The sequence below is a fragment of the Misgurnus anguillicaudatus genome, chromosome 6 (genome assembly GCF_027580225.2).
Source record: "Misgurnus anguillicaudatus chromosome 6, ASM2758022v2, whole genome shotgun sequence".
NCBI classification, from domain to species: Eukaryota; Metazoa; Chordata; class Actinopteri; order Cypriniformes; family Cobitidae; genus Misgurnus; species Misgurnus anguillicaudatus.
In genome coordinates this window covers 202,493-226,529 of record NC_073342.2, presented here as the reverse complement: position 1 = coordinate 226,529, position 24,037 = coordinate 202,493, and the positions used below count along the sequence as shown (strand labels likewise).

The window sequence follows — 24,037 nt, the reverse complement described above, 5'->3', positions numbered from 1 at the left end:
GGGATTAAAAACCCTCTAGGAAAAAAAAACCCAATGGGAAAAAGTCCTAGAAGGACAAAAACCCTTGGGAGGAATTAATATATATTTATATATATATATAGAAACGGTAGGGATAGGAGGCGGGTAAGCGAATTAAACTGGTTTAGCCGGTGGTCGTTGGTCATCGGCTGGTCATCACGTTGAAGGACAGCCAGTGGATCAGTGATGCAATGATCTTCACAGCAACCGGAACTGGGTCTGTTTGTCTCATGGTCCTCGTGGTTGAGGACGAGACAGGGAGAGAAAAACAGAATTCTATTAGTGTAGGGGCCGTTCGCATGCAATGCAAGTGTCAAACATTATAGTGGTTCAAGTCGGCTCGGTTCCAGACAGGCTAACTATTGCGGCAATAGTATATTACCCATATGAGGTATGTGAGTGCTTTGTTCTAGACAAACTAACTACTGCGGGAAATGTACATTTACTGGACATTTTATGTGAATGCTTTGTTAAAGAAGAATGTCTTAAGTTTAGATTTAAATTGATCGACTGTGTCTGATACTCGAACATTATTTGGTAAATCATTCCAGAGCTTAGGTGCTAAGTAGGAAAAGGATCTACCACCTTTAGACACTTTTGATATTCTAGGGATAATTAAGTGACCAGAATTTTGTGAGCGCAGTTTACGTGATGGATTGTATTCTGATAGTAGTTCTTTAATATACGAAGGCGCTAGGCCATTTAAGGCTTTGTAGGTGATTAGTAATATTTTAAATTGTATACGATATTTAACTGGTAGCCAGTGTAAAGATGCCAGAATTGGACTGATGTGGTCATACTTTTTAGATCGAGTAAGCACTCTTGCGGCGGCGTTTTGAACCAGCTGTAGCTTGTTTACCTGATTTGCATGGCATCCCCCGAGTAACGAGTTACAATAGTCTATTCTAGAGGTCATAAAAGCATGTATAAGCTTTTCTGCGTCTGATGCAGACAGCATATGGCGTATTTTTGAGATATTTCTAAGATGGAAGAATGCTGTGCGGCAGATGTTGGCGATATGACTATCAAAAGATAGATTGCTGTCAAACATTACGCCTAAATTCTTAACCGTGGAAGATGGCACCACCGTGCAGCCATCTATGGGCAACTTGTAATCTGACATATTATGTTTGTAGCGATTCGGTTCAATAATAAGTATCTCTGTTTTATTGGAGTTTAGCATAAGAAAGTTTTGAGCCATCCAGTCCCTAATATCACTAATGCAGTCTGTTAGCTTAGAAAACTGGTGGGTTTCGCTAGGATGCGACGAGATGTAAAGCTGGGTATCATCCGCATAGCAGTGAAAACTTATGTTATGTTTCCTGATAATGTCTCCTAGAGGTAACATATATAACGAGAATAGGATAGGGCCTAGAACTGATCCCTGAGGTATGCCGTATTTAACGGGGGAGTGATATGACTCTTCCTCATTTACATAAACAAAGTGATATCGATTGGTTAGATACGATCTGAACCAGGCTAACGCCTGACCACTGATGCCAACATAGTTTTCTAGTCTATTGAGTAAGATTGTGTGATCTATTGTGTCAAAGGCTGCACTAAGGTCTAGTAATATAAGGATTGAGATTTCACCACGATCGGATGTTAATAGGAGGTCATTTGTAACTCTAAGCAGCGCTGTCTCTGTGCTATGGTGGGGCCTGAATCCTGATTGGAACTTTTCATATGTATTATTATTTTCTACGAATGTGCGTAGCTGGCTTGCCACTACTTTTTCTAATATTTTAGAAAGAAAAGGTAGATTTGAGATTGGTCTAAAGTTATTAAGATCTCCCTGGTCAAGGTTTTGCTTTTTAATGAGCGGTCTAATAACTGCTAGTTTGAAAGCTGTTGGAACGTATCCTAATTCTAGAGATAAGTTAAAGATATTAAGTACCGTGTCTGACACTACATGAAATACCTCTTTTAGTAATTTTGTGGGAACGGGGTCTAGTATACAGGACGATGATTTGGATGACGTTACTAGTTTAGAGAGCTCTTCTATTGTAGTAGGATTAAATGACTCAAGATGTTCGTTTGGTAATCTAGTGGAAAATGTACTATTGGGTAGAGTGATGGCTGCTTGCGTAGTTTCTATGTTTTCCCTAATAAACATAATTTTGTTAGTAAAGAAGTTCATGAAGTCATCACTATTGTGTTGGAGTTTACTATTGGTTTCTGTTTGTTCTTTGTTTCTAGTCAGTTTCGCAACTGTGCTAAATAGAAAACGAGGGTTGTTATGATTTTCTTTAATAAGCGTACTGAGATAGGTAGATCTGGCAGTTTTAATAGCCTGTCTGTAGTGTTGAACACTCTCTTTCCATGCTGAACGCCATACCTCTAACTTTGTGTTTCGGTAGTTTCTTTCCATTTTTCTAGCTACTTTTTTAAGGGCTGCAGTATGATGGTCATACCATGGAGCTGGCGGTTTTTCTTTGATTCTCTTTTTTCGAATGGGAGCAACGGCATCCAACGTGCTAGAGCAGACGTTGTTCAGGTTTTCTATTATAATATCTAGATCTTCACGATTATCTGCTACATGTTTCATTTGAGACAGGTCTGGAAGAGTGCTAATAAAGCTATCTTTAGTGGTGGAAATTATTGTTCTGGCTAATCTGTAGCATGTTGTAGGCTGAGCGGTCCTATCTAGAAGTATTGTGCATGACACAAGGCAATGGTCTGAAACGGCATCGCTCTGGGGTGATATTTCGATGTCATTAATATTGAGTCCGAGTGACAGAATTAAGTCTAGTGTGTGATTACGAGTATGCGTGGGCCCTGACACGTTTTGTTTAATGCCGAGACAATTTAGAACATCCATAAACGCACGTCCTAATGCATCTTTTGGATTATCCACATGGATATTAAAATCACCAACGATAAGAGCTTTATCTACAGTGACTGTAAGCTCAGATAGGAAGTCTGCTATTTCTTTAAGAAAATCTGTGTGGTGGCCTGGAGGCCTATATATGGTAGCTAAAATGAACGAAAGTCGTTTGTTGTTGCGATCAGTTATTTCCATATTTAACAGTATTATTTCAAACGAATTAAATTTTAGGTTGGATTTATGGTTTACTTTGAATATTTTATTGTATATTGTAGCTACACCACCCCCTCTCCCTATTAGACGAGGAACATGTTTATAATAATAGTCTTGTGGGGTGGATTCGTTTAAACTGGTGTAATCGTCTGCTTTAAGCCAGGTTTCTGTTAAACAGAGTGCATCTAAGTTTTGGTCAGTAATTATTTCATTGATAATTGGTTCTTTGTTGGTAAGTGATCTAATGTTAAGAAGGCTGAATTTTAACATTTGAGTTTCATCTGTTAATGTATTATGTTCTATTTTTATGTTAATAAGATTTGTACGAGACGAGGTAAACGGTGCTCTGTATTTATTTGTTCGAGGAACAGACACAGTCGAGATGTGTTGGTACTCTGTTAAAAAAGGCTCTATGTGCTGGGATATATGTGATCTTGACATGTCAAGGCAGCTAACAGACTGATGGGTAAGCCGATCTGTCTGTTTCCTGACCTGGGCCCTGGATAGTCAGACAATATCAAAAGTAAGACTATTGGTCAGATTTCTAGAGAGTATAGCACTTCCTTCCGGAGACGGATGGAGGCCATCTCTCTTTAGCAGGTCAGGTCTTCCCCGGAAATGCTTCCAATTGTCTATAAACCCTACGTTATGCTGAGGGCACCACTTTGACATCCAGCCATGAAGAGACACTAATCTACTGTAAGTTTCATCCCCCCGGTAGGCGGGGAGGGGACCAGAGCAAATTACATTGTCTGACATTGTTTTTGCAATTTCACACACCTCTTTAATAGTATCTTTGGTGATCTCCGACTGGCGGAGTCTGGTGTCATTCGTGCCGGCGTGAATAACAATCTTAGAAAACTTACGGTTAGCATTAGCCAGCACTTTAAGTTTGGATCTAATGTCAGACGCTCTGGCTCCCGGTATACAATCGACTATGGTGGCTGGTGCCTCAATGCCAACGTTCCTGAGTATAGAATCTCCAATAACCAGGGCACCTTTAACAGATGTCTCAGCCGGTGTATTGCTGAGTGGAGAAAATCTGTTTGATATTAAAACAGGAACGTTATTTGGATGCTGAATGCGACTAGGCCGCCTGACAGTCACCCAGTTAGTCAGCCGCCTTGACTCTGAAGTCGGAACCGAGCCAAGTGTATTACGCTTAACACTAGGCGCACCCGAAACAGTGTTTGTAACATTAACATTAGCGGTCTTACTGTCCTCAACTAGCGTTCGGATGCGCGCTTCTAGTTCTGCAACCTTCTCCGTCAGCCTTACTACTTCAATACACTTAGCACATGTAAACCCCTTTATGCTGACGGAAGAAGCTAAACTGTACATGTGGCAAGTAGTGCAGGTTACAATGACAAGCGGAGTCTTACCGTTTTCATGCTGGGCGATGGCGTCTCCGTTCGCCAGACCGCGGTCCGTGAAGCTGCATCGAGATGGGTGCTCGCTCATTCCGTGCCTCGGTCGTCTCCGGGTGCCTGGAGCCAGGGTGATGTGAGGCACGCTGTACCGCCTGGTGCTAATGCCGGGACACAACTCCTCCACAGCTTCCCGCTCTGGTGAGGAAAGGTCTGAAAAACATACATCGGATGAGTCCGCCATTAGATCGAAAAAGAAGGCAGATTTACAGTAAACAGACAGTGAGCAAGTGCTAACTTCAACCGGCACGTTTGTTTATGCTAGTGGGCTATATGCTAGCACTAGGTGTTTACTAGTGATAGATCGTTTTACTTCTTAATACTGTTCAAAAATCGTCACGGTAAAGTATTCCTAAGATAAACTAGTACGTTATATTATAAAGATAGGAACGAGATAGTAAGAAAATAGGATTTAGATTATGAACTCGACGGAGCTCCAATGCACGGAGCAGCGTTTCCTCGTTTGCTAATGCTACCGGGCTATATGCTAATACTGGGTGTTTACCAGTGATAAATCGTTTCACTTATTGAAACTGTTGAATAATCGTCACGGTAAGGTATTCCTAAGATGAACTAGTAAGTTATATTATATAGATAGGAACAAGATAGTAAGAAAGTAAGATTTAGATGATGAACTCGGCGGAGCTCAGATAACAGTGTTGCCACTCTCTCTCTTGCGTCTCTCTCTTGCGTCTCTCTCTTGCGTCAGAACTTCAGAACTGTCTTAGGTCTTCTTTGTCACATCTTCCTCTTTATGATCCGGCAAATGTTTTCTGTGGGTGACAGATCTGGACTGCAGGCTGGCCATTTCAGTACTTAGATCCTTCATCTATGCAGTCTTGACATTGTAATTGATGCAGTATGTGGTCTGGGATTGTCATGTTGGAAAATGCAAGGTCTTCCCTGAAAGAGACGACGTCTGAATGGGATCATATGTATCTAGAACTTGGATAAACCTTTCAGCATTGATGGTGCCTATCCAGATGTGTAAGCTGCCCATGCCACACGTACTCATGCAACCCCAAACCATCAGAGATGCAGGCTTCTGAAAAGAGCGATAATAACAACTTGGGTTGTCATTGTCCTCTTTAGTCCGGATGAAATGGCATCCCAGTTTTTCAAAAAGAACTTCAAATTTTAATTCGTTGGACCACAGAACAGTTTTCCACTTTGCCAAAGTCCATTTTAAATGACCCTTGCCCAGGGAAAACACTTGTGCTTCTGGATCATGTTTAGATATGGCTTCTTTTTTGACCTATAGAGTTTTAGCTGGCAACTGCGAATGACACAGTGGATTGTGTTCACTGACAATGTTTTCTGGACGTATTCCAGAGCCCATGTTATGATTTCCATTACAGTAGCATTCCTGTATGTGATGCAGTGCCGTCTAAGGGCCCGAAGATCACAGGCATCCAGTATGGTTTTTCAGCTTTGACCCTTATGCACAGAGATTGTTCCAGATTCTCTGAATCTTTGAATGGTATTATGCACTGTAGATGATGATAACTTCAAGCTCTTTGCAATTTTTCTCTGAGAAACTTAGAAAACTTTTTTTCGCTGCAGCATTGGGGGAATTGGTGATTCTCAGCCCATCTTGACCTCTGAGAGACACTGCCATTCTGAGAGGCTCTTTTTATACCCAATCATGTTGCCAATTGACCTAATAAGTTGCAAATTGGTCTTTTAACTGTTCCTTATATGTACATTTAAATTTTCTGGCCTCTTATTGCTACCTGTCCCAACTTTTTTTGGAAGGTGTAGCTCTCATGAAATCCAAAATGAGCCAATATTTGGCATGACATTTCAAAATATCTTACTTTCAACATTTGATATGGTATCTATATTCTACTGTGAATAAAATATAAGTTTATGAGATTTGTAAATTATTCCATTCCTTTTTTACTCACAATTTCTACAGTGTCCCAACTTTTTCTGTTTTGGGGTTGTAAAACGGATTTAAAAAAAACTGATTTCATGTTGTTTTTGGCCATTCACACATTCTAAATGTTATTGGATTCCTATCAGATATGCACCAAAATCTGATTTGGATTGACTGTGTGAACAAGGTCAAATACACCTCTTCCTGCATCGGCTGCCTCTGAGAGGCTTGATAGAGCTTGAATTTTGAAAATCACCTTCTGCTTAAGTTAAATTCGAGGTTTTAAAACTTTGAGTAGCATGTTTTCCAACTGAAATTAGGTAGTAGTCTTATAGTTTTATAAATAAATACAATTAAATACAAACAGATTTTAAGCCAGATTTAACCTTGTATGTGGTTCATTCACTTTACATTTTTAGAGATTAAAAGCTTAAACAAAAATCTCTATTTTTCATTCTTTCTGTTACTTTTACTTGTTTAAAACTCAAGTACAATTTTAATGTGTTACTTTTTTACTCAAGTATGATTCTGGCCAGATACTTTTAATTGAGTAAAATTTAGAATCACTACTTGTACTTTCACTTGAATAACTTTTGCGTACTTTTTACACATCTGCTTTGATCTAATCACCATTTTATAGTGATTCAGTTGATCACAAGTGATCCAAGTGTGGCGGGAACAGTTTGTTTGCATCAATTTATCAATGTTCAACATAAAAACAATGTATTTTTATTCAGGCTACTTACAGTATATTCATTTTGGGCTACCAGAAATAGAAGAATACCTGCCTGAAGGTACACCAGGGATTTTTAACATTTTGCAAGCCCTTTGTAGAAGCTGCTCACATGTCATCATGTTGAAGGCATACAGTTATACAGTATAATGGATGTGTCTGCCCAGTCACAGTAAAGCTAACTACTGCAACATAAGTTTAGGAGCTGAATTATGTGAATGCTTAGTAGACACGCTCCTTACTGCTGATTGGCTATAAGTGTGTTTTGGTAGTCGGCCCGTCTCCTTTTCCAAAGTGTTTTCAAACATCGTGGACTCCGCCTTTAAAGAGATTAGTCTTTAGTTTAAACTTAAACTGATCAGAGTGTGTCTGAATCCCGAACATTGCTGCAAAGGTCATTCTACAGCTTAGGGGATAGGTAGGATAAAGATCATCTTTAGACGATTTGATTTTTTTTTATTGTGTACTGTAAGCTTCTCACTGCTTCCTCCTCCTTAATAAGTGATAAAAGGAATCAATGAGATGTGAAAGAATAATACAGTACATACAACAAAGAATATTATGATTGAATAAATGCACCCAGTGAGTAGAATACTGTATAATAATTAATAATGATAGAATAAAATTATTGATAAAAAATGGTAAGAAGACAAAAGTTAATAAATTAAAGACAATAAATCAAAAGTTTACAATTTGGTAACACAGCTGTTACACTAAACTTTCAGTTTGTGGTGAGTGTATGTAGGTGCTTGTGTGTGCTTCTCATTGTTATTAAGGGTAAATGTTCTGTGTTCTGTATGTCTGTTATTTGGATGCATGTTCAGTATGTAGTCGTCCCCCACCTGTGGAGGGTTCAGAGGTTTCTGGGGGGCAACGCGTTTTTGAGCCCGGTGAGCAGGCCACTCTAAGATGTATTCAAGGATACACACCTACTGGTGGCTCTCGTAAGATGACATGCACTATTACAGGAAAGTGGACAGATCGCTCACTCAAATGCACACGTATGTCTCCATCACAGTCTTGTGTTATTTTTAATTAAGTTTTAATAAACTGTTAATAAAACTAATAATCATTTGGCTAACTTGATTAAAAAAGGTTTAATAAAGGAAAGTAATGGAACAATCATGCTGTCATAATTTTATACATGCATTGTGTTTACATATAATTTTTTTACATTTTTAACATTCACACAGTAAAACGGTGCCCAACTCCTGACCCTCCTGCCAACGGAAAAGTTTATTTCACTAGCATTGTGTTCCAAAGCACTATCAATTATACCTGTAATGAAGGGTGAAGGATATTACACACACTCGAACATTACACAAGAAATGTAAAATCCCCCTGTGGTCATTTAACTAATTTCTGAAATAACCAGTTATTATTTACTCAGGTATGTCCTACATGGGAACAATTCTTGTGAATGTTTACATACAGCAATATGGAGCAACCCAACCCCTCTTTGTAAACGTAGGTATAAGAGTAATTATATGTGTATACTCATAAAATACCATATGTGTATACTCATTTTAAAACTGCAATTTTTCGAATATAATTCAAATTTTTTAATGAAATTCTAATGATCCTTCTTTTTTTAGCTGTGAAATGCGGGCTTCCAGTGATTCCAAAATATGCCAAAATTATTTACGATAAGGTCTTTACTGGTAACACCACAGAGTTCGGATTAGGTGTTACTTATAAATGTTTGCCACCACTGGCACTTTTCGGTAACGAGAGAGGGTACTGCACTGCTAACAGAACATGGACAGACCCACCCACGTGTCATGGTAAAAGCACTCTTCATGATTTGTTCAATTGACCCTTCACTAAACCCTGCCCCCCTTAGTTACTGTTGCTACCCCTGTCAAGCTTTTGCCTCTGGCAAGTCTATAACAGTATGTATGCACCAGTGTCAGACATTCCCAAGGTGATAATTAGTAATTTTTGGTAGAGGTAGACTCTGATTAATCGAGTTGTGTTCATTGCTTTACAATTAGAAATTTATTAATTTGCTGACTAGATGCTTCATTCGTAGAGAAAAACCGCAGGAACCGCCAGTTGTTGGTCAAGGCTGACAGGACATACATTTTAGCAATACCTCAAACAAAAATACTTTTACCAACCCAAAAAAATTGAACACAAATGTTAATTGTCATGATTATTAAAGGGATAGTTCGGCCAAAAATGATATAAAACCCATGATTTACTCACCCCGAAGCCTGATCATTTTTCAGACGATGACATTTTCAGGTATTTTAGATCTTTTCAGTTAATCAAATGTGATGTTATGGGGTCCACGACCTTCAAGTCCAAAAAATGTGCATCCATCCTTTATAAAATAAATCCAAACGGCTCCACGATGATAAACAAGTCCACGCAAGTGACAATCACACAGTATGAATTATCAAAGACGGGTTCTCAGAGAATCGCAGAAGAGTCGACAACACTTGTGAGATATCTGTCATGCTAGATATCTGAACCTGTCGGCGATTCAAAATCATGCCATGTGAAATGTGTTTTGACTGAAAATAACATTGGCGTTGATGTATACAGCTAATGAAAGAGCAACATACAGGACAGCTGGAAGTTTGGGGAGGAGTCTCTCCAAACATTTCCTCCTTCATAATCTTTATTTCTTCTTCTTTCTGCTGCAGAGCGCACATGCAGTTTGTATGGTAAGCTTCTTGCGAGCTACCATTTTTAATAATAATTCCAGTCTCACGTGAGAACTCTGGTCTTGCATTGTTTCCTTTGCGTCACTTCTTGCGTGCGTTTGGTTGTGAGACGTAGATTGCGGACTGGGACACAGTAACGGTAAAGTCATGCAGTATGAAAGCGCTTAGGTTACTTACGTAACCCCGGTTCCCTGAAATAACGGGAACGAGCATTGCGTCAGTTGCTGACGCTATGGGGGAAACTCCTGTTTACTCCGCGATTGAAGCCTGTTGGTTAACGTCTGTAAAAATTTCAGACCTATTGCGTTCGAGCCCACTAAAGTGGCGGGAATATGCCCTATAATAGTCAGAAAAAGAGCGCCATAACTCACTTGCATTCGACTAAAGCACATAGCCGAATGAAGCTCGCTGCGTAGGCATTTGTTGCACGGCCAACTACGCAATGCTTGTTCCCGTTATTTCAGGGAACCGGGGTTACGTGAGTAATCTAAGCGTTCCCTTTCAATACGGTTCACTTCGCATTGCGTCAGTTGCTGACGCTATGGGGGAACGTAATCCCATCACGCCGTGCATACGCAACGGACTGAAGTGCCTTACCGGAGAGACACTCTATGTGGCCCTATATCCAGCATATTCACAGCTTTAAGGCAAAAGTGTAAGCACTGTATAAAATATTAACACGCATACGGTGGGGTTTTAAATGCACCGGGAAGCACATAACATAGCACAAGACAGTGAGATCACAGAGCGTGCCGCGGGTGTGCGAGAATAAGTAAGTCCAGAGTCATGTTGGTGAGCTCGCTGAGCGCACCCCGATGTACACATAAAACGCATGAATGAGCATGCATGGTTAAGCTGAGAGAACCTGCGCTCGTAGGGCAGGGACGTCTAAGCTGTAAAATCTGACAAACGTAGACGGTGAAGACCAGCCTGCCGCGTTGCAGTTATCAAGAATAGATACTCCTGTAAACCAAGCCCATGATGAAGCCAACTTCGTGCAGAGTGGGATCTAACATCATAGCTCATTGAGGAAGTCGTGAGCCAGTGCGATGGCTTCAACGATCCATCTAAATTGCCACTGTTAGTAACCGGCATACTTAGTGAGTGATCTGCGAGGCTCACGAATGGCCGATCTGACTATAATATGCGGCAGAACGGTTCGTAGCGTGGGATTATACAGATACCACAATAGTGTGAACCCAGTTGAGCCCTCGAGCGCATGGGGATGCATATACAGTAGGTAATATTATAGTGCGCAGGTCAGTGAGCTTCCCAAGCATGCCGTAAATGTGTACTGACAATAAATTGCACGGGCACAGGTGAACACTTGAGTACATCGTGAATGCATATAGATAAATCAGTGCACAGAACGTGCCGTGAATGTGTTGATGAATCAGAGTGTTATAGTGCACAGGCCGGCAAGGTTCTCGAGCACGCCGTCATGTGTCCTGATAATAATTGTGTGCACACAGGTGAACCCTTCAGTGCACCGTGAATGCGTATAGATAAATCAGTGCACAGAACGCGCCGTGAATGTGTACAGATATGATTGATGAATGTAACAGTGGGTACCCAACGCACCGTGAACGTACACAGATGAACAACAACAGTGTGTATGTGTCACAAATGGATAACACAGCCGTGTATACAGGTGAGCTTCTCCAAGCGCATCTTTAGTGTATACCGAAATCTTATAGCATGCATATGTGAGCTTCTCTAAGCGTTCGGTGGACCCATATAATAAAAACCATATCGTGCATACAGGTGAGCTTACAGGAGCACCTTTTAATGCAACAAACCCCAGTAGCGCGCAAGGCAGGGATGTCGAAGCTGAAAAATTGACAACGTGGGCGACGAGGACCATCCGGCCGTGTCACAAATGTCAAAATGAGAGACCTCTAAGACTATGCCCGAGGTAAAGCTAATCCACACATGGAGTAGGTTTAACCACGAGTGAGAATCATTGTGGTGATAACTTCAACGATCCATAAATAACCTGTGTTGACAGGTGCGCTAGTGAGTGATCTGTGAAGCAGACGAACAGCTGATCGTCTGATGTATGTCAGACGTATCTGTCATTCAGGACCTTGGACATTTCCAGAGTGCTGCACCTCGGGCACCGTCCGCATCTGAGAAATGACAGGCTTGTGAATTAAATTAATGGCCGGCCGTAAAAGCGTGGTTCTCTGTTATCGCCGCCGTCCGCATCTGAGAGATGACAGGCTTGTGAATTAAATGAATGGTCGGTCGTAAAAGCGTGGTTCGCTGTTATCGCCGCCACATAGATATAGCGTAGGGGGAGAGAGACGCCGTGCACAAGCCTCTGTAGTGAGGAGAAAAGTGTTCCACACCACAATTCGCGGGTGTTTAGACTTTTCGCTGTCACCAGACAGGGATAGATCAGACTTTGCAAAAGGACGCCTCGCGAAAGGGGTCCTAGCAGCTCATGTCAACGTGTCATAAGGCATGTAGGTCGTGTCTCACGGATGCAATCTCCACACGCCCGTCATAATGGGGGAATATGTCTGCACCTTGGTGGTTTAAGCACGAGATGCGTATCACTCTGATTGAACTTAGCTTATAAAAGCGATGAAAAAGGAAAAAGGAGATGTATAAAAAGGAGATTTATAAAAAGGAGATGACTCGTCAGCTTGTACAGGGGGTGAGATCTCAGCCTGGCTCGGTGAATACAGTAGTTTGAAACCACCGTAGTTTGGTCGACCACATTATCACAATTACACGGTCGAGAGTGCTGCAGTGCTAAAATCACCCACTTAAATGGACTGTATGTACAGTACAAGGTGATTGATATGAGACAAACGGGCATTCTACGCGCCGAAGGCAGATTGCTGTCGCAAGGCGTGTTCAACCCACAGCAGATGCTACCGAGCTCGTAACAATACCACTTCATGCAGCCGTGTGTAACTCAAAGCATAAGCTTCCCGGCCGTCAGCTCAGGGCGGGACCTTTGCTTAGTCAAACTGAAGTGGTCTTATGAACAGAATGCCACAATATTCAGCTTTCTGGGACTCGTTAGGGAGGTACGTGAGCTCGCCATTGTGGTGGGTAGCAAGCTCACTTGAGGTTGATATTACCCTTAATTTCTCAGAGTATTGGAGCGGAGCGGAGGTTGTTGTGGCAAAAAGTCTTAGCTTGAATCTTCATAAGAAAAAATACTCAGGAGACAAAGGTTCCAGGTGCCAAACAAAAATTACTTTATTCGCTCGAGCCAACAAAGTGAGACAATCAATACCCCTTATAGAGGCGCTAAAAGATCATCTGCCCTCCCAACATCTGACTCCATTTTTATACAGTAAGATCAAACACTTCTTATCTGAGATGACGTATATTCTTCTCATTGGTCTCGGTCTGCCACAATTAATTTTATTTGTTTGATGCAGCAGAGGTGCAGCTGCATCCTGCCTCATATCTAAAATGATATATTCTGCTTATTGGTTTTCATGGCCTTGGCCTAGCTTGCACAGATACCTTATTGTTAATGTAGCGAAGTACAGCTATCTAAAATTACGTACTCTTGTTTATCAGTTGTTTCGACCTTGCTTCTCAAGATAATCGTGGCGAGAACAATCGGGGTATAGTCGCAGGATCGCACCTGGACTCTTTTAATTAGGAAACGAAAGTTAACTGAGAAAACGAAAGATAACTAATCTGAAATGGCGTCCTCTTCTTTATCGCTTATGTCGACCTTGGTTCTCAAACTAATCGTGGCGAGAACAATCAGGGTATAGTTGCAGGATAGCACCTGGTCTCTTTTAATTAGGAAACTGAGAAAACGAAAGTTAACTGAGGAAACGAAAGTTTAGCTGGGTGTCTTATATCCTTGTGTAAAAGCAATGGGCCTTAGAAGTTTAACTGGGTGTCATTATAGCCTTGTGTAGAAACAATAGGCCTTAGGTCTAGTATACAGTATATGATCAGTAATATAAACAAAAACCACTATATAATTCCCCCCTCATGGACTACTAAGTCCATCAAACATGAGGGGTTATTTTTGAGAAGACCATCACATAATGAGAGTGCTGCAGCAGAACGTCGTCGCACATGATGTTATACTAGCTAAGAGCGTTCATGGATAAAGGTTCCATGCAGATCCTAACACAGTTAAGATGCAGCACTCACGCCCTTAAGGGAACAAGAACCAAAAACCTTCCCAAAATGGCACCATTCTTGTTTGTTTAAGTGATTATATTAACTTAAAGGAAGGAAAAAAAGATTCTTGGACCCTGTGTATACTAAAAGAACGTAAATATGAAAATGTTCAAAAACAATTAATATCTCATTATTTGTAATTAAGAAAAAGAAAGACACATGTAAAATCAAATTCAGACATTTTAAAATGTGCAAAACTTATCATTACTAACGAATGCAGAAAGAAAATATATCAATCAAAATAAGCCAGTAATCATGATCAGTAGTAAATATATTGATTAATTAAAGATGTGCTCAGTGCAGGTAGAGAGATACAACAGTAATGTAATACAGCAGTGACAATTCAGTAGTGTAATATATCAGTAATCAAAACATCTAGACAATCTACTTTTAATAACATAATGGTGATGTGTGTGACTTTAGTGCAACGATTATATTTCCAGCGACTGCACAATGATGGACCTTCGTTCTCAGAGGAACCCCTAGCTTTTCCGGTCACCAGGGGCGCTATCTGAGACACTCTTTAGTGTAGTCGTTGAGGTGAAGTTGTGCTCCGATATCTGTGTTTCATAATACGAGTCTATGTGTATTATATGGTATATTTCACATCTTTACATTGTCCCCCGTTGTGCGGCCGAGCTAGACAATTTGTCCCCTGGATTTTATATCTAAAAAGACACCAGGACCTACAGTCACCACACAAGAGGGGAAATTAAAGATGAAAACAAAGATAAAAACAAATTTCTCTAACTTCCTGCCTACTCAGAACTAATGATTTGTAACTAATACTGAAAAACAATAAAAGAAATACAATTACAATCTAGCTCCCTCACTTACCAAAAACATCACAAAAAGGGTGTAAAGTAAAAACAAAGTGTTGTGACATTTTAATTCATAGTTTCATAAGCATAGTCGGGTGGTGGTGTAGTGTCAGCTAATGGTGCAATTTGTACTGTATGTTTTAGCATTAGGCCGTCGGTACTTTGGCACAGACTTAGTTCTGTTTGCACCTGCATCTTTACAGCAGCTTTGTCCACCACAGACCTGAGGATAGGTAGAACACAACAGAAGACAAAAAGAAAACAAACAAGTGCAAGATAACATGAAATATTGGTTTTGGTTAGCCAAGCTCCCCAGGAACAGAAGCAGACCAGTTATCAATTTTCACATTAGTACCATCATTGAGTCTTACTTGTTCTATCAGCTTCATTTTATCATCACTATAGTTAATAAATTGATTCTAATTGTAATAGAGATGATTAATCCATTCAGATCCAAACCAGTGTGAATTTAAATCCAAATTTAGAATTCAGATACCATTTGGTATTTCTCTTGGCTGATCAATATAATCTATCCAATCATAAAAGAATTGGCAATTTGATAGGCTCTTTTTATTCTATCATAAAGTGGTCAGGGCTCAACATGCTCATTATGCTTGTTACCACCCAATTGAGGTACTATTATATTAAGCTAATCAAAAAACAGAAAACAAATCATTATGGCGAAGCAAAAGATAATCAATCACTTTTTTTCTTTTTTTTTCCAAAATAAAAATGTAACCGAAACAAACTAATGGAAAATATAATGTCACTAAAGTCAAAGCTAAATACTTAGATAAGGCCAGGGCAGTGAGCTAACTAATCTGAACTACAAGATCTCCTGAGTTAAAGCTTTCCTAACTTCCGAGAAAGAAAATAACAAACACAGGAAAAAGTCTTCCGGTTCAGCTCACTTACCCACACTTTCTCTGAGCTAGTTTAACTAGACAAATTCAAACTCACTGTTTGATACCAAATGAAATGCAAACATACGAAAGGTTTTCAAACCAATTTGTAGCTCTCCTTTGTAAGGGGCCACAACATCTCTTAAATAGTCATACCTCAGGTTTAATATATAATTGGTTTCCGCCCCCTTCCAAATGGACAACCACTACATTTTATTGTTTCCTGTCACAATGGGTACCTCTTGTTTTCTATTTTAATTCTTACAGATTTTGCTAAATTTTTGTTAAACTCACATATGTTTAAGCTTTTCCATAAATTAGTTTGAATCAGCTGCTCTATTTCTGATGTTAGGCCTGCTCTGGGATGACTGCCAAAGAATCTCTATCTTATCAGTTGCAACTACTGCCAGAACCATGGTGCACACAACTTTCTTGTTTCTCCTCTCTTCCAAAATGAGCAGTATAGAACTTTACTGCGTTCCCTATTTTATTTGTCATCATATGGTTAAGATCTTAATACTAAAATTATTTGCCTGCAAAATAGTTACATGTGCTGTAGAGTCAAAAATCCTTTTTTTTTTTTTTTTTTAATTAAATCAAGTGTCTATCTGTGAAGCTGTAACTTGGGGCGCTATTCTATTCTATATGTGGTGAAATCAGGGGAACTTTCTATCCTTCCTTCTTATTTATTCACTCTTTTTCTAGATCTGTTCTGCATAAGGGGTCATACATCATAATACAGTAAAAATTCAGACTGTACCTTCTATGTTAATTAATTTGCTCTTTCACAAACTTTTTCCATTTTGTAATTATCATGTATATATTCTATTCTAAATTTTCCTATCCAATATAAGTTTACTTGTGGTGTCATCATTGTAATTTTTCTAACTACCTCACTGTTAATATAAATTCCAACAGGGGAACAAGATATCTGCAATTTTAATCTAATAATTAATGGGTGTGCTTAGAATCTAATATTGCTAAAAATCACTTGTTTAGCTTTTGCTTACAGACAGACTGGAGCAGTCAGAGGTGTCAGCTGGGAGTTTTCCTTAACATCCTGCTTGTTTTCAAAATTTTTCAAACAGGTGGAGGTGTGTGATATAATTTGGACTTACGCATGTGTAAGTTGCTCCAGTGTCAGTCATCATAGGTTCAGACTTGGCTTCAACTTCAACCCGCAGAGTCAATAATCTCTTGTTAACATTGTCAGTTATCATTGGATGTTGGCCCCTCCCGTTAGAATCCTCTGGGCAACCGTAGTAGCTTTGGTCTGCCCCATGCCACAGATCCACTGGACCACACTGTGATTGTTGTTGTGATTGCTGCTGCTGCTATGGGTGGGCCTTACTGTCTCTGGTTTGGCTACCAGTATTGTTGGTTCAACTGTCCGCCTTGTTGATTCTGCTGTCAGTTTTGTTGATCTTTAATTAGACCATGGGTTATTCGGAAATTCACTTCTGAAGTGTCCATGCTGCCCCAGCTAGAGCTGTAATCGGGCCTTAAAAGTTAGGCCCGAAATGTCCGGAGCCCTACAGAATGCAGCCCGAACCCGCACGTACATTTAGATTGACAGCTTTTTAAAAGCCCGAACCCGTTTACAGCCCGACATTATTTAAATGTGCGCACACACACAGCTTTTGTCAAGAATGAGAAATTTACACAGGTTTTAACATTATTTATTCATGACTAATAATCTACACGCCACTTGGAAGTTGAAACAAAGAAATAAAATAAGTAATCTGTAACATTGTAACATCTCATTCTAAATAGGCTTATGCAATACACTATAAATAGGCCCATAAAATTATTATTTCTTAACGAATTAAATTAAGATAACACATTCTGAATTAAGATGGGTATTTGGCATTCACGAAATTAAGAGAAAGGCTCCGCGGGATTTGCGTCGGCACTTCTCTCCATTACTGCCAACATTAGTCTATATCCTATGTCTAAATTATGTATTTAAGACTCGATTCATATTTAGTTATACATTGAAAAACCTACTCACCAAGATTAGGCTACATGTTTTTGATGAGGAAAATCATTAAATCCACTGTAAATGAATTCAGCGCGGTCCTGCGCTACTGATAGTGCATCCAGCAGCATTGAACTTGACCACTCATTTACCTCACAAAGCCGGAGTGCAAGCCCGAGCCCGGCCCGAGCCCGTGTAAAATGTTAGAAATGAAGCCAGAACCCGCCCGAGCCCGTCGGGTCCCGACGGGTCCCGTCGGGTTCGGGCAAAGATCTTCAGCTCTAGCCCCAGCATCTTCACAGTCCCAGCATCTATCACGTGATCTTTTTGTTCTGCCTTGTCCTCTGCCTCCTCGCTGTTTTTTGTCCATTCCTGCTGTTTTGCTGTTTTGGCTTTGCACAGATAACAATGAGATTGGCTTGCTGTTGAGCATTTCCCAGAGTGGGTTGGGCTGGTGCTCCTATCTGTGTTTGCTGGATGGTGGGGGGCAAGTTTGTTGATGAGCGCCTTTAGAGCTGGTTGTTCCTCCTTCAGAACAGCTTGTGCTTTTTTCGTAGTTTTGCTTACAAAGTCGTCCCGCTGTAACTGTGGCAGCCCCCTTTGCATCTCTCTCTCTCTCTCTGCTGTTGTTGCCTTTAGCTCATTCTTTAGGTGCTGCTCGACTGCATGTGAAACATGATCACAGAACTCCTTGTGTGATTTGGAGTTCAGTTCGACGACATCTTTGAGTTTGGTTTCAACCGGTGGTGGCATAGCTTCCAGTATTGCCTTTCTGAACAGTGCAGCTAAAACAAAGTCTTCTTCCGGGTCTTTTTCCAGTTCTTCACGCCATCGTTTCAGCTGTTTCTGTACGTATGCGGTTGGATTCTCTGTTTCACCAAAAGGATCACCTCTCAGCATCTTCGGGTCAATCTGCATGGGGTATTCTCTGTGTATTGTTGTCCACGTGCTCTTCCTGAAGGGGGCAAAGGTCATTTTATCTCTTCTGATGTTGTCAATTGCAATTCTCAGTCCAGCATCATTCAAAAGTTCATTCAACTTTGTTCCACCGACACACTTTGCCAACAGGGCCATGATATCTCCTATGGCTGAGACACACCCTGCTGTCTTTTGCTCAAAAATTTGTATCCATTTTCCAGCTCCTTCATGTATTTCTGGAAGGCGTGCACCTAGTCCATCAAAATCCTGCATGGCCCAGTGTATATATTGTCCTTGTTGTCCGTTTATCAAAATCAGGCACATTGATGTATTTCTGGGTTCTTCAACATAAACATTGTCTCTTGGCATAAATCCATGCAGCTTGCTGTTCTTATCCAACGTTTACCCAGCGTCCAGTCTCAAACTTTAAATCCTTGCACCCTCTCTCTCCATCCTTGAGATACCGGCTGCTTCCTTGAATTTTCCTCTTGCTTGTAGCTTTTACTGGCCTGGTTTCTCCAGCCTGCCTGGTCCCTACTCTACACTTCCTGTCGGTGTTGTATCATTTACTTTTTCTAAAATGTCATTCCTAAATTTGTCCATCCTTAACTTAAGCCTTTCTGTTCTGCCTACATCTAGGGGTGTTATCTGATGTAGGGCTGTGGCTACACTATCATATGCCTTATGTATCTCAGGGGGTGTTAACATCTTTCCTAATGTTTTGGCTGCATCGGCCTGTGCGTTAAGAACTGGGTTGTGGCCTTGGTTTGCTGTCTTTTTTTTTTTTTTTTTGGGCTTGTGGGCTCATCTGTGTTTGTGATGAGTTTAGGGGTTTGTTAAAGGGGTTGTGCTCTAGCCTGTGATTGGTCTGGCTCTACTTCTATTCTGTCCTCAAATTGTATGTCATCTGTAATTATTGGTAATTGGTTTTCAGATCCCTCATCCCTAGAGGAGGCCTTTTTCTTTGTCTGCAACTTTTTATCATCTTCTTTTAGAATCTCTTTATTCTAAATCTATTTACTCTCAATTTTAAAAAGTTAAGTCCCTCCTTTTTAAATAAATTAAAACAATTATTTTATAATTAGTATCATTATTATTATTATTAATAATATTATTTTCTCATCTCTTCTCATATTTTACTCTTAGGGTTTGTAATTTCTACAAATTTTCCACATCCTCACACACTGTTACCTCAAATGTCCCATCCTCTAGCCATTTTGTCCTCAAGTGTTTGGTACGTTTGGTCCATTTGTTTGGTAGTTCTTGTAATCAAATCCGTGCTGATAGGATGTCTGGACTTCAGCCTTTCCAATGATATGGATGCCATGTCTGTAAACACACTTCACCATAATTAGAATTAATTACATAGGTAAATTTGAAAAATGTATTTCTTCAAGGTTCCTCCCTCAAATTCTCCCACAAATACTCTTATTACACATCTCTGTCACAGGCAATCAAAGGCCTACGTTCACAATGCACCGGTCTTATTTATGCATATACTCTTATCACGTATTACTTTTAATTATTCATTTATTTATTCATAATATTGTTTATTATTGTTTAATATTATGTAATAATTATTGTATATTCTCTAATACAAAATAAGGGGTGACCAATGAATAAATAGACAACTTTACTCACAAATAATATTTCCAAAATATTATTATTTTCAGTTTCAGGCGTACGTGGCCTACTTGATCTCTGAAGGTTGTATGAGCAAACCTCATCTAAATATTCTATCAACATGACATTCCACAAAGGATTCAAATTATTACTTGTCAGGTTATCTATGGCCACTTTTTCTTCACTTCTGGTAACTTTTGTACTTCCACTAATTATCTCAGATACCAGTCTATTCATTTATATTACTGCTAAATATTTGCTAAATGCTTTTTCCAGATGTTATTGTTAATATCTCTTATTTCAGTTTGAATTTAAGCATTTCACACTCTTTCTGCTGCTAATAGGGATGTTCATATCAGTTAATTTTCACAACCGCAGCTTATTAACTGAATATTAACCATTAACTTAAGATTTTAATATTAAATTGTCATTGAGTAAAAATAGTTGACAGTTGTCTGTGACCTGATAAAAAACAAAACATTTTATCTCATTTAAACGTGCAAACAGCAGCAACAGATCAACAACAGAATCAGGATTCATACATTATCAGATATTCAGGCAACATTACCTCATCAAAGAACACGCAATCAGCTCATATGATTATAATCAAAAAGGGCAGATTGTCTCTTTTTCATCTACCACAGAAGTCATTTCTAAAGTAGGACGCATTTCAAAAAGTTTTGCTTTTGCTAATTTGTCTCATTTAGGAGCCAGCTTTGTGTAACCATGCGTTGGCAATTATTATTATATACAATATGAACAAGCTGCTATAAATACACGTCCCTTATATTTTAAGTTATTATCATCCATAATTACTTCATCAGGTATATTAAGGCAAAAAGAAAATGAGAAAATGAAAAATAAGATCAAAAGCTATGTTTTTAAAGATAAAATCACTCATATTTACAGTTTATATTTACAGAGGCCTCACTTTCTCTTTACTAACACACACATATAGACACACACAATGATCTCTCATATGCTCTCACTTAAAACAGTTTTTTATTCACAAAAATCTCTCTCACTCTCTTTCTCATACACCATGAGCCCCTCCTTTCTCTGCCCTCTAAGCTTTTATCTCTTCACAGACACTGTTCTAGCAGGCAGAGCATGTGAGCGGTGCGGAGCGGTGCGGAGCGGTGTGACGCTCCCCTAAATATTCCGCTCTACTGTTCAAGCGCTCCACTCAGTCGCTCACCGCCCAAGCAAGCGCTCCGTTAACTTTCCGCTCACGCTCGCAAATAAACCAATTCCCGCTCAGATCCCGCTCCGACATAAAAAAATATTTAGTAAGCCTAATTGTTTTCTGTACTGACGTTCTTGGAAAATTGCATTTAATTAAAGTTTTAGCTGATAAATGAAGTTCTAAACGTAGGTTCGGGAGGAGCCTAAAACATTCAGTCCTGTCAATCATCCGGATAGCCTATTTAAGCGAGTTAATCTCCACGCCCTACATTGACGATTCATCCGGCATCCCTCCTCCTCCCCAATTCTCCTCCTGTATGTTGCCTATTTCTCTCTCTGCTCAATGTTAAAAAGGGGGGATTTCTGAACTTGGGGCTCGAGGCGAGCCTCGGGATAGAGCTCCCTCTGAGGACGGCAAACCAAGTTTTATTTTACCACCATTCAATAGACTGAATGCGCTGGCGAACTAGTGAAATAGCAGTTATGTACAGTTGTGTGTTGGCTATTAGACTTAGTTTAACTGATATGGATATAATTCAAATTAACAATTTGTTTTCACGACATCCAAGTTATAATAAATGTAATAAGTAATTACGAAATATTATAACAATTCGTTCCCCTTACGAGAAAAAGATTAACAAACTATAATATTATATAAATATATTATTTGAATAAACTAAAATAAACATAACAATTTCTTAACAAGAAGGTTTTTAAGTGCGAATTTACAGTGCATCGGTAAAAACAGAACACAGTGTCTTAAAGAAATTAAAATTAGACAGTATTTATGAACCTGTAAATGTACAAAACGAATGCAATACAGAATATTTATTTATGGCATTTTCAATAGTATATTAGTAGATAAATTAACATGTATCTATGAAAACGAATAAATCATTATTTTGGCTAAATTTATCTGGATAGATCATTTTAGTCAGACTAAACATTTCATCATTTCAGTACAAGAACAAACTTAATGCTATCTATAACAACTTACATTTTATTCCAAATGTTACATGGTCGAAAATATGTAGAAATATAGCCTATACGAGAACAAATTACAGAACAAAAATGTTTAGGTCACACGGACCGAACGAAAAGCCGTTAATTAAGCGGACTCTCTGTAAAATAGAGGACGTGCTGAATCAGTCGAGTCGGCAGATTATCATCAATGTTTATAATGTTCCACGCAGATACTGTTGATGAAAAAAATTAATATCTAAATGTCCAGGTAAGTCAAGTGTTCAGTCAGTTAATACTTAATGCACCGGCGTTTTTGGCTACAGCTCATCCACGGAGTGGCCGCTGTACATACACAAAGAACTATAAATGTTTTTATTTTAAGTGGTTTTAATGCTGGTAAGCAATCAGTTATATTATGTACAAATATATTTGTATTTGTGTTGATCAGTTTAATTTATGAACCTGTAAATGTACAAAAGGAATGCAATACAGAATATTTATTTATGGCATTTTCAATAGTATATTAGTAGATAAATTAACATGTATCTATGAAAACGAATAAATCATTATTTTGGCTAAATTAATCTGGATAGATCATTTCAGTCAGACTAAACATTTCATCATTTCAGAACAAGAACAAGCTTAAATGCTATCTATAACAACGTACATTTTATCCCAAATGTTACATGGTCGAAAATATGTAGAAATATAGCCTATACGAGAACAAATTACAGAACAAAAATGTTTAGGTCACGCGGACCGAACGAAAAGCCGTTAATTAAGCGGAGTCTCTGTAAAATAGAGGATGTGCTGAATCAGTCGAGTCGGCAGATTATCATCAATGTTTATAATGTTCCACGCAGATACTGTTGATGAAAAAATTTAATATCTAAATGTCCAGGTAAATCAAGTGTTCAGTCAGTTAATACTAAAGGCACCGGCGTTTTTGGCTACAGCTTCCTCATCCACGGAGTGGCCGCTGTACATACACAAAGAACTATAAATGTTTTTATTTTAAGTGGTTTTAATGCTGGTAAGCAATCAGTTATATTATGTACAAATATATTTGTATTTGTGTTGATCAGTTGGATTAAAGTTATTTTAATCTTTAAAACTGCATCTAGAACAGCAGACGACGCTACAGTTATTCTGTCATCTTAGTTTCATTTCTTTCATTTATATATAAGACTGGCGACTTCATTAAAACAATATTTGAACTCCATAACTTATTGCTAGCCATTTTTACAGATTCTCGAACTAGCAAATTACCAAAGGGCATTCTGGGATGAGCGAGCGGTGCTGAGTGTATTGAGCGAGCGGAGCAGAATTTTCGGAAATGCGCTCTGTGCTCTGATGGAAATATTACCGCACCGCTCAACGCTCTGCTCCCGCTCCGCACCGCTCACATGCTCTGCTAGCAGGCAAACATTTTCCCACGCTAAATAATACACAGACATGCAAAACACTCTCTCATCAGCCCGGGCCTTCACACAGAACACTCAAACTTCCTATATTACTTCTTTTTGGCAGTGATTGTTGTCTCAACACAATTCACCACAAATTATTACAATGATTGACAAACGCAATGTACAAAGCAACAAAATAATAAAGACCGTACCTATGGCCACCTGGCCTACAGGATTTATGAGCGCTCTTCGCTCTGGGCGCCAACACGATTTATCTAAACCGTGGTCTCACTCACACCCTG

At 39.3% G+C, this 24,037-nt stretch overlaps 3 protein-coding genes across 7 annotated transcripts in view; 1 reads left to right on the top strand and 2 right to left on the bottom strand.

The window, feature by feature from the left end:
• The window catches only part of LOC129435000 (beta-2-glycoprotein 1-like), a 178,739-nt gene that overhangs the window by 62,457 nt on the left and 92,245 nt on the right, over window positions 1-24,037 (top strand). For all 4 annotated transcript variants that reach the window (XM_073868324.1, XM_073868323.1, XM_073868326.1 and 1 more), the window contains exons 2-5: window positions 7,922-8,098; window positions 8,291-8,387; window positions 8,488-8,564; window positions 8,693-8,881. In XM_073868324.1, the coding sequence (XP_073724425.1) occupies window positions 7,922-8,098; window positions 8,291-8,387; window positions 8,488-8,564; window positions 8,693-8,881 (540 nt within the window). The remainder of the gene's footprint in view (window positions 1-7,921; window positions 8,099-8,290; window positions 8,388-8,487; window positions 8,565-8,692; window positions 8,882-24,037) is intronic.
• On the bottom strand, window positions 509-17,649 carry LOC141364220 (uncharacterized). Of its 2 annotated transcripts, none has more exons than XR_012369846.1 (2): window positions 4,991-8,026; window positions 509-4,638 (listed from the first exon to the last, which is right to left on the bottom strand). XR_012369846.1 is itself a non-coding variant. In XM_073868322.1 (2 exons), exons 1-2 carry the CDS (start codon window positions 16,782-16,784, stop codon window positions 3,566-3,568), a joined length of 1,077 nt encoding a protein of 358 aa, XP_073724423.1. In that variant the 5' UTR covers window positions 16,785-17,649; the 3' UTR covers window positions 509-3,565. The 2 variants fall into 2 exon arrangements, 1 of the variants encoding a protein (XP_073724423.1); XM_073868322.1 differs by lacking the exon at window positions 4,991-8,026 and adding an exon at window positions 16,781-17,649.
• On the bottom strand, window positions 509-18,927 carry LOC141364219 (uncharacterized). The gene is made up of 2 exons (XM_073868321.1): window positions 17,793-18,927; window positions 509-4,623 (listed from the first exon to the last, which is right to left on the bottom strand). Exon 1 carries the CDS (start codon window positions 18,925-18,927, stop codon window positions 17,794-17,796), a length of 1,134 nt encoding a protein of 377 aa, XP_073724422.1. The 3' UTR covers window positions 509-4,623; window position 17,793.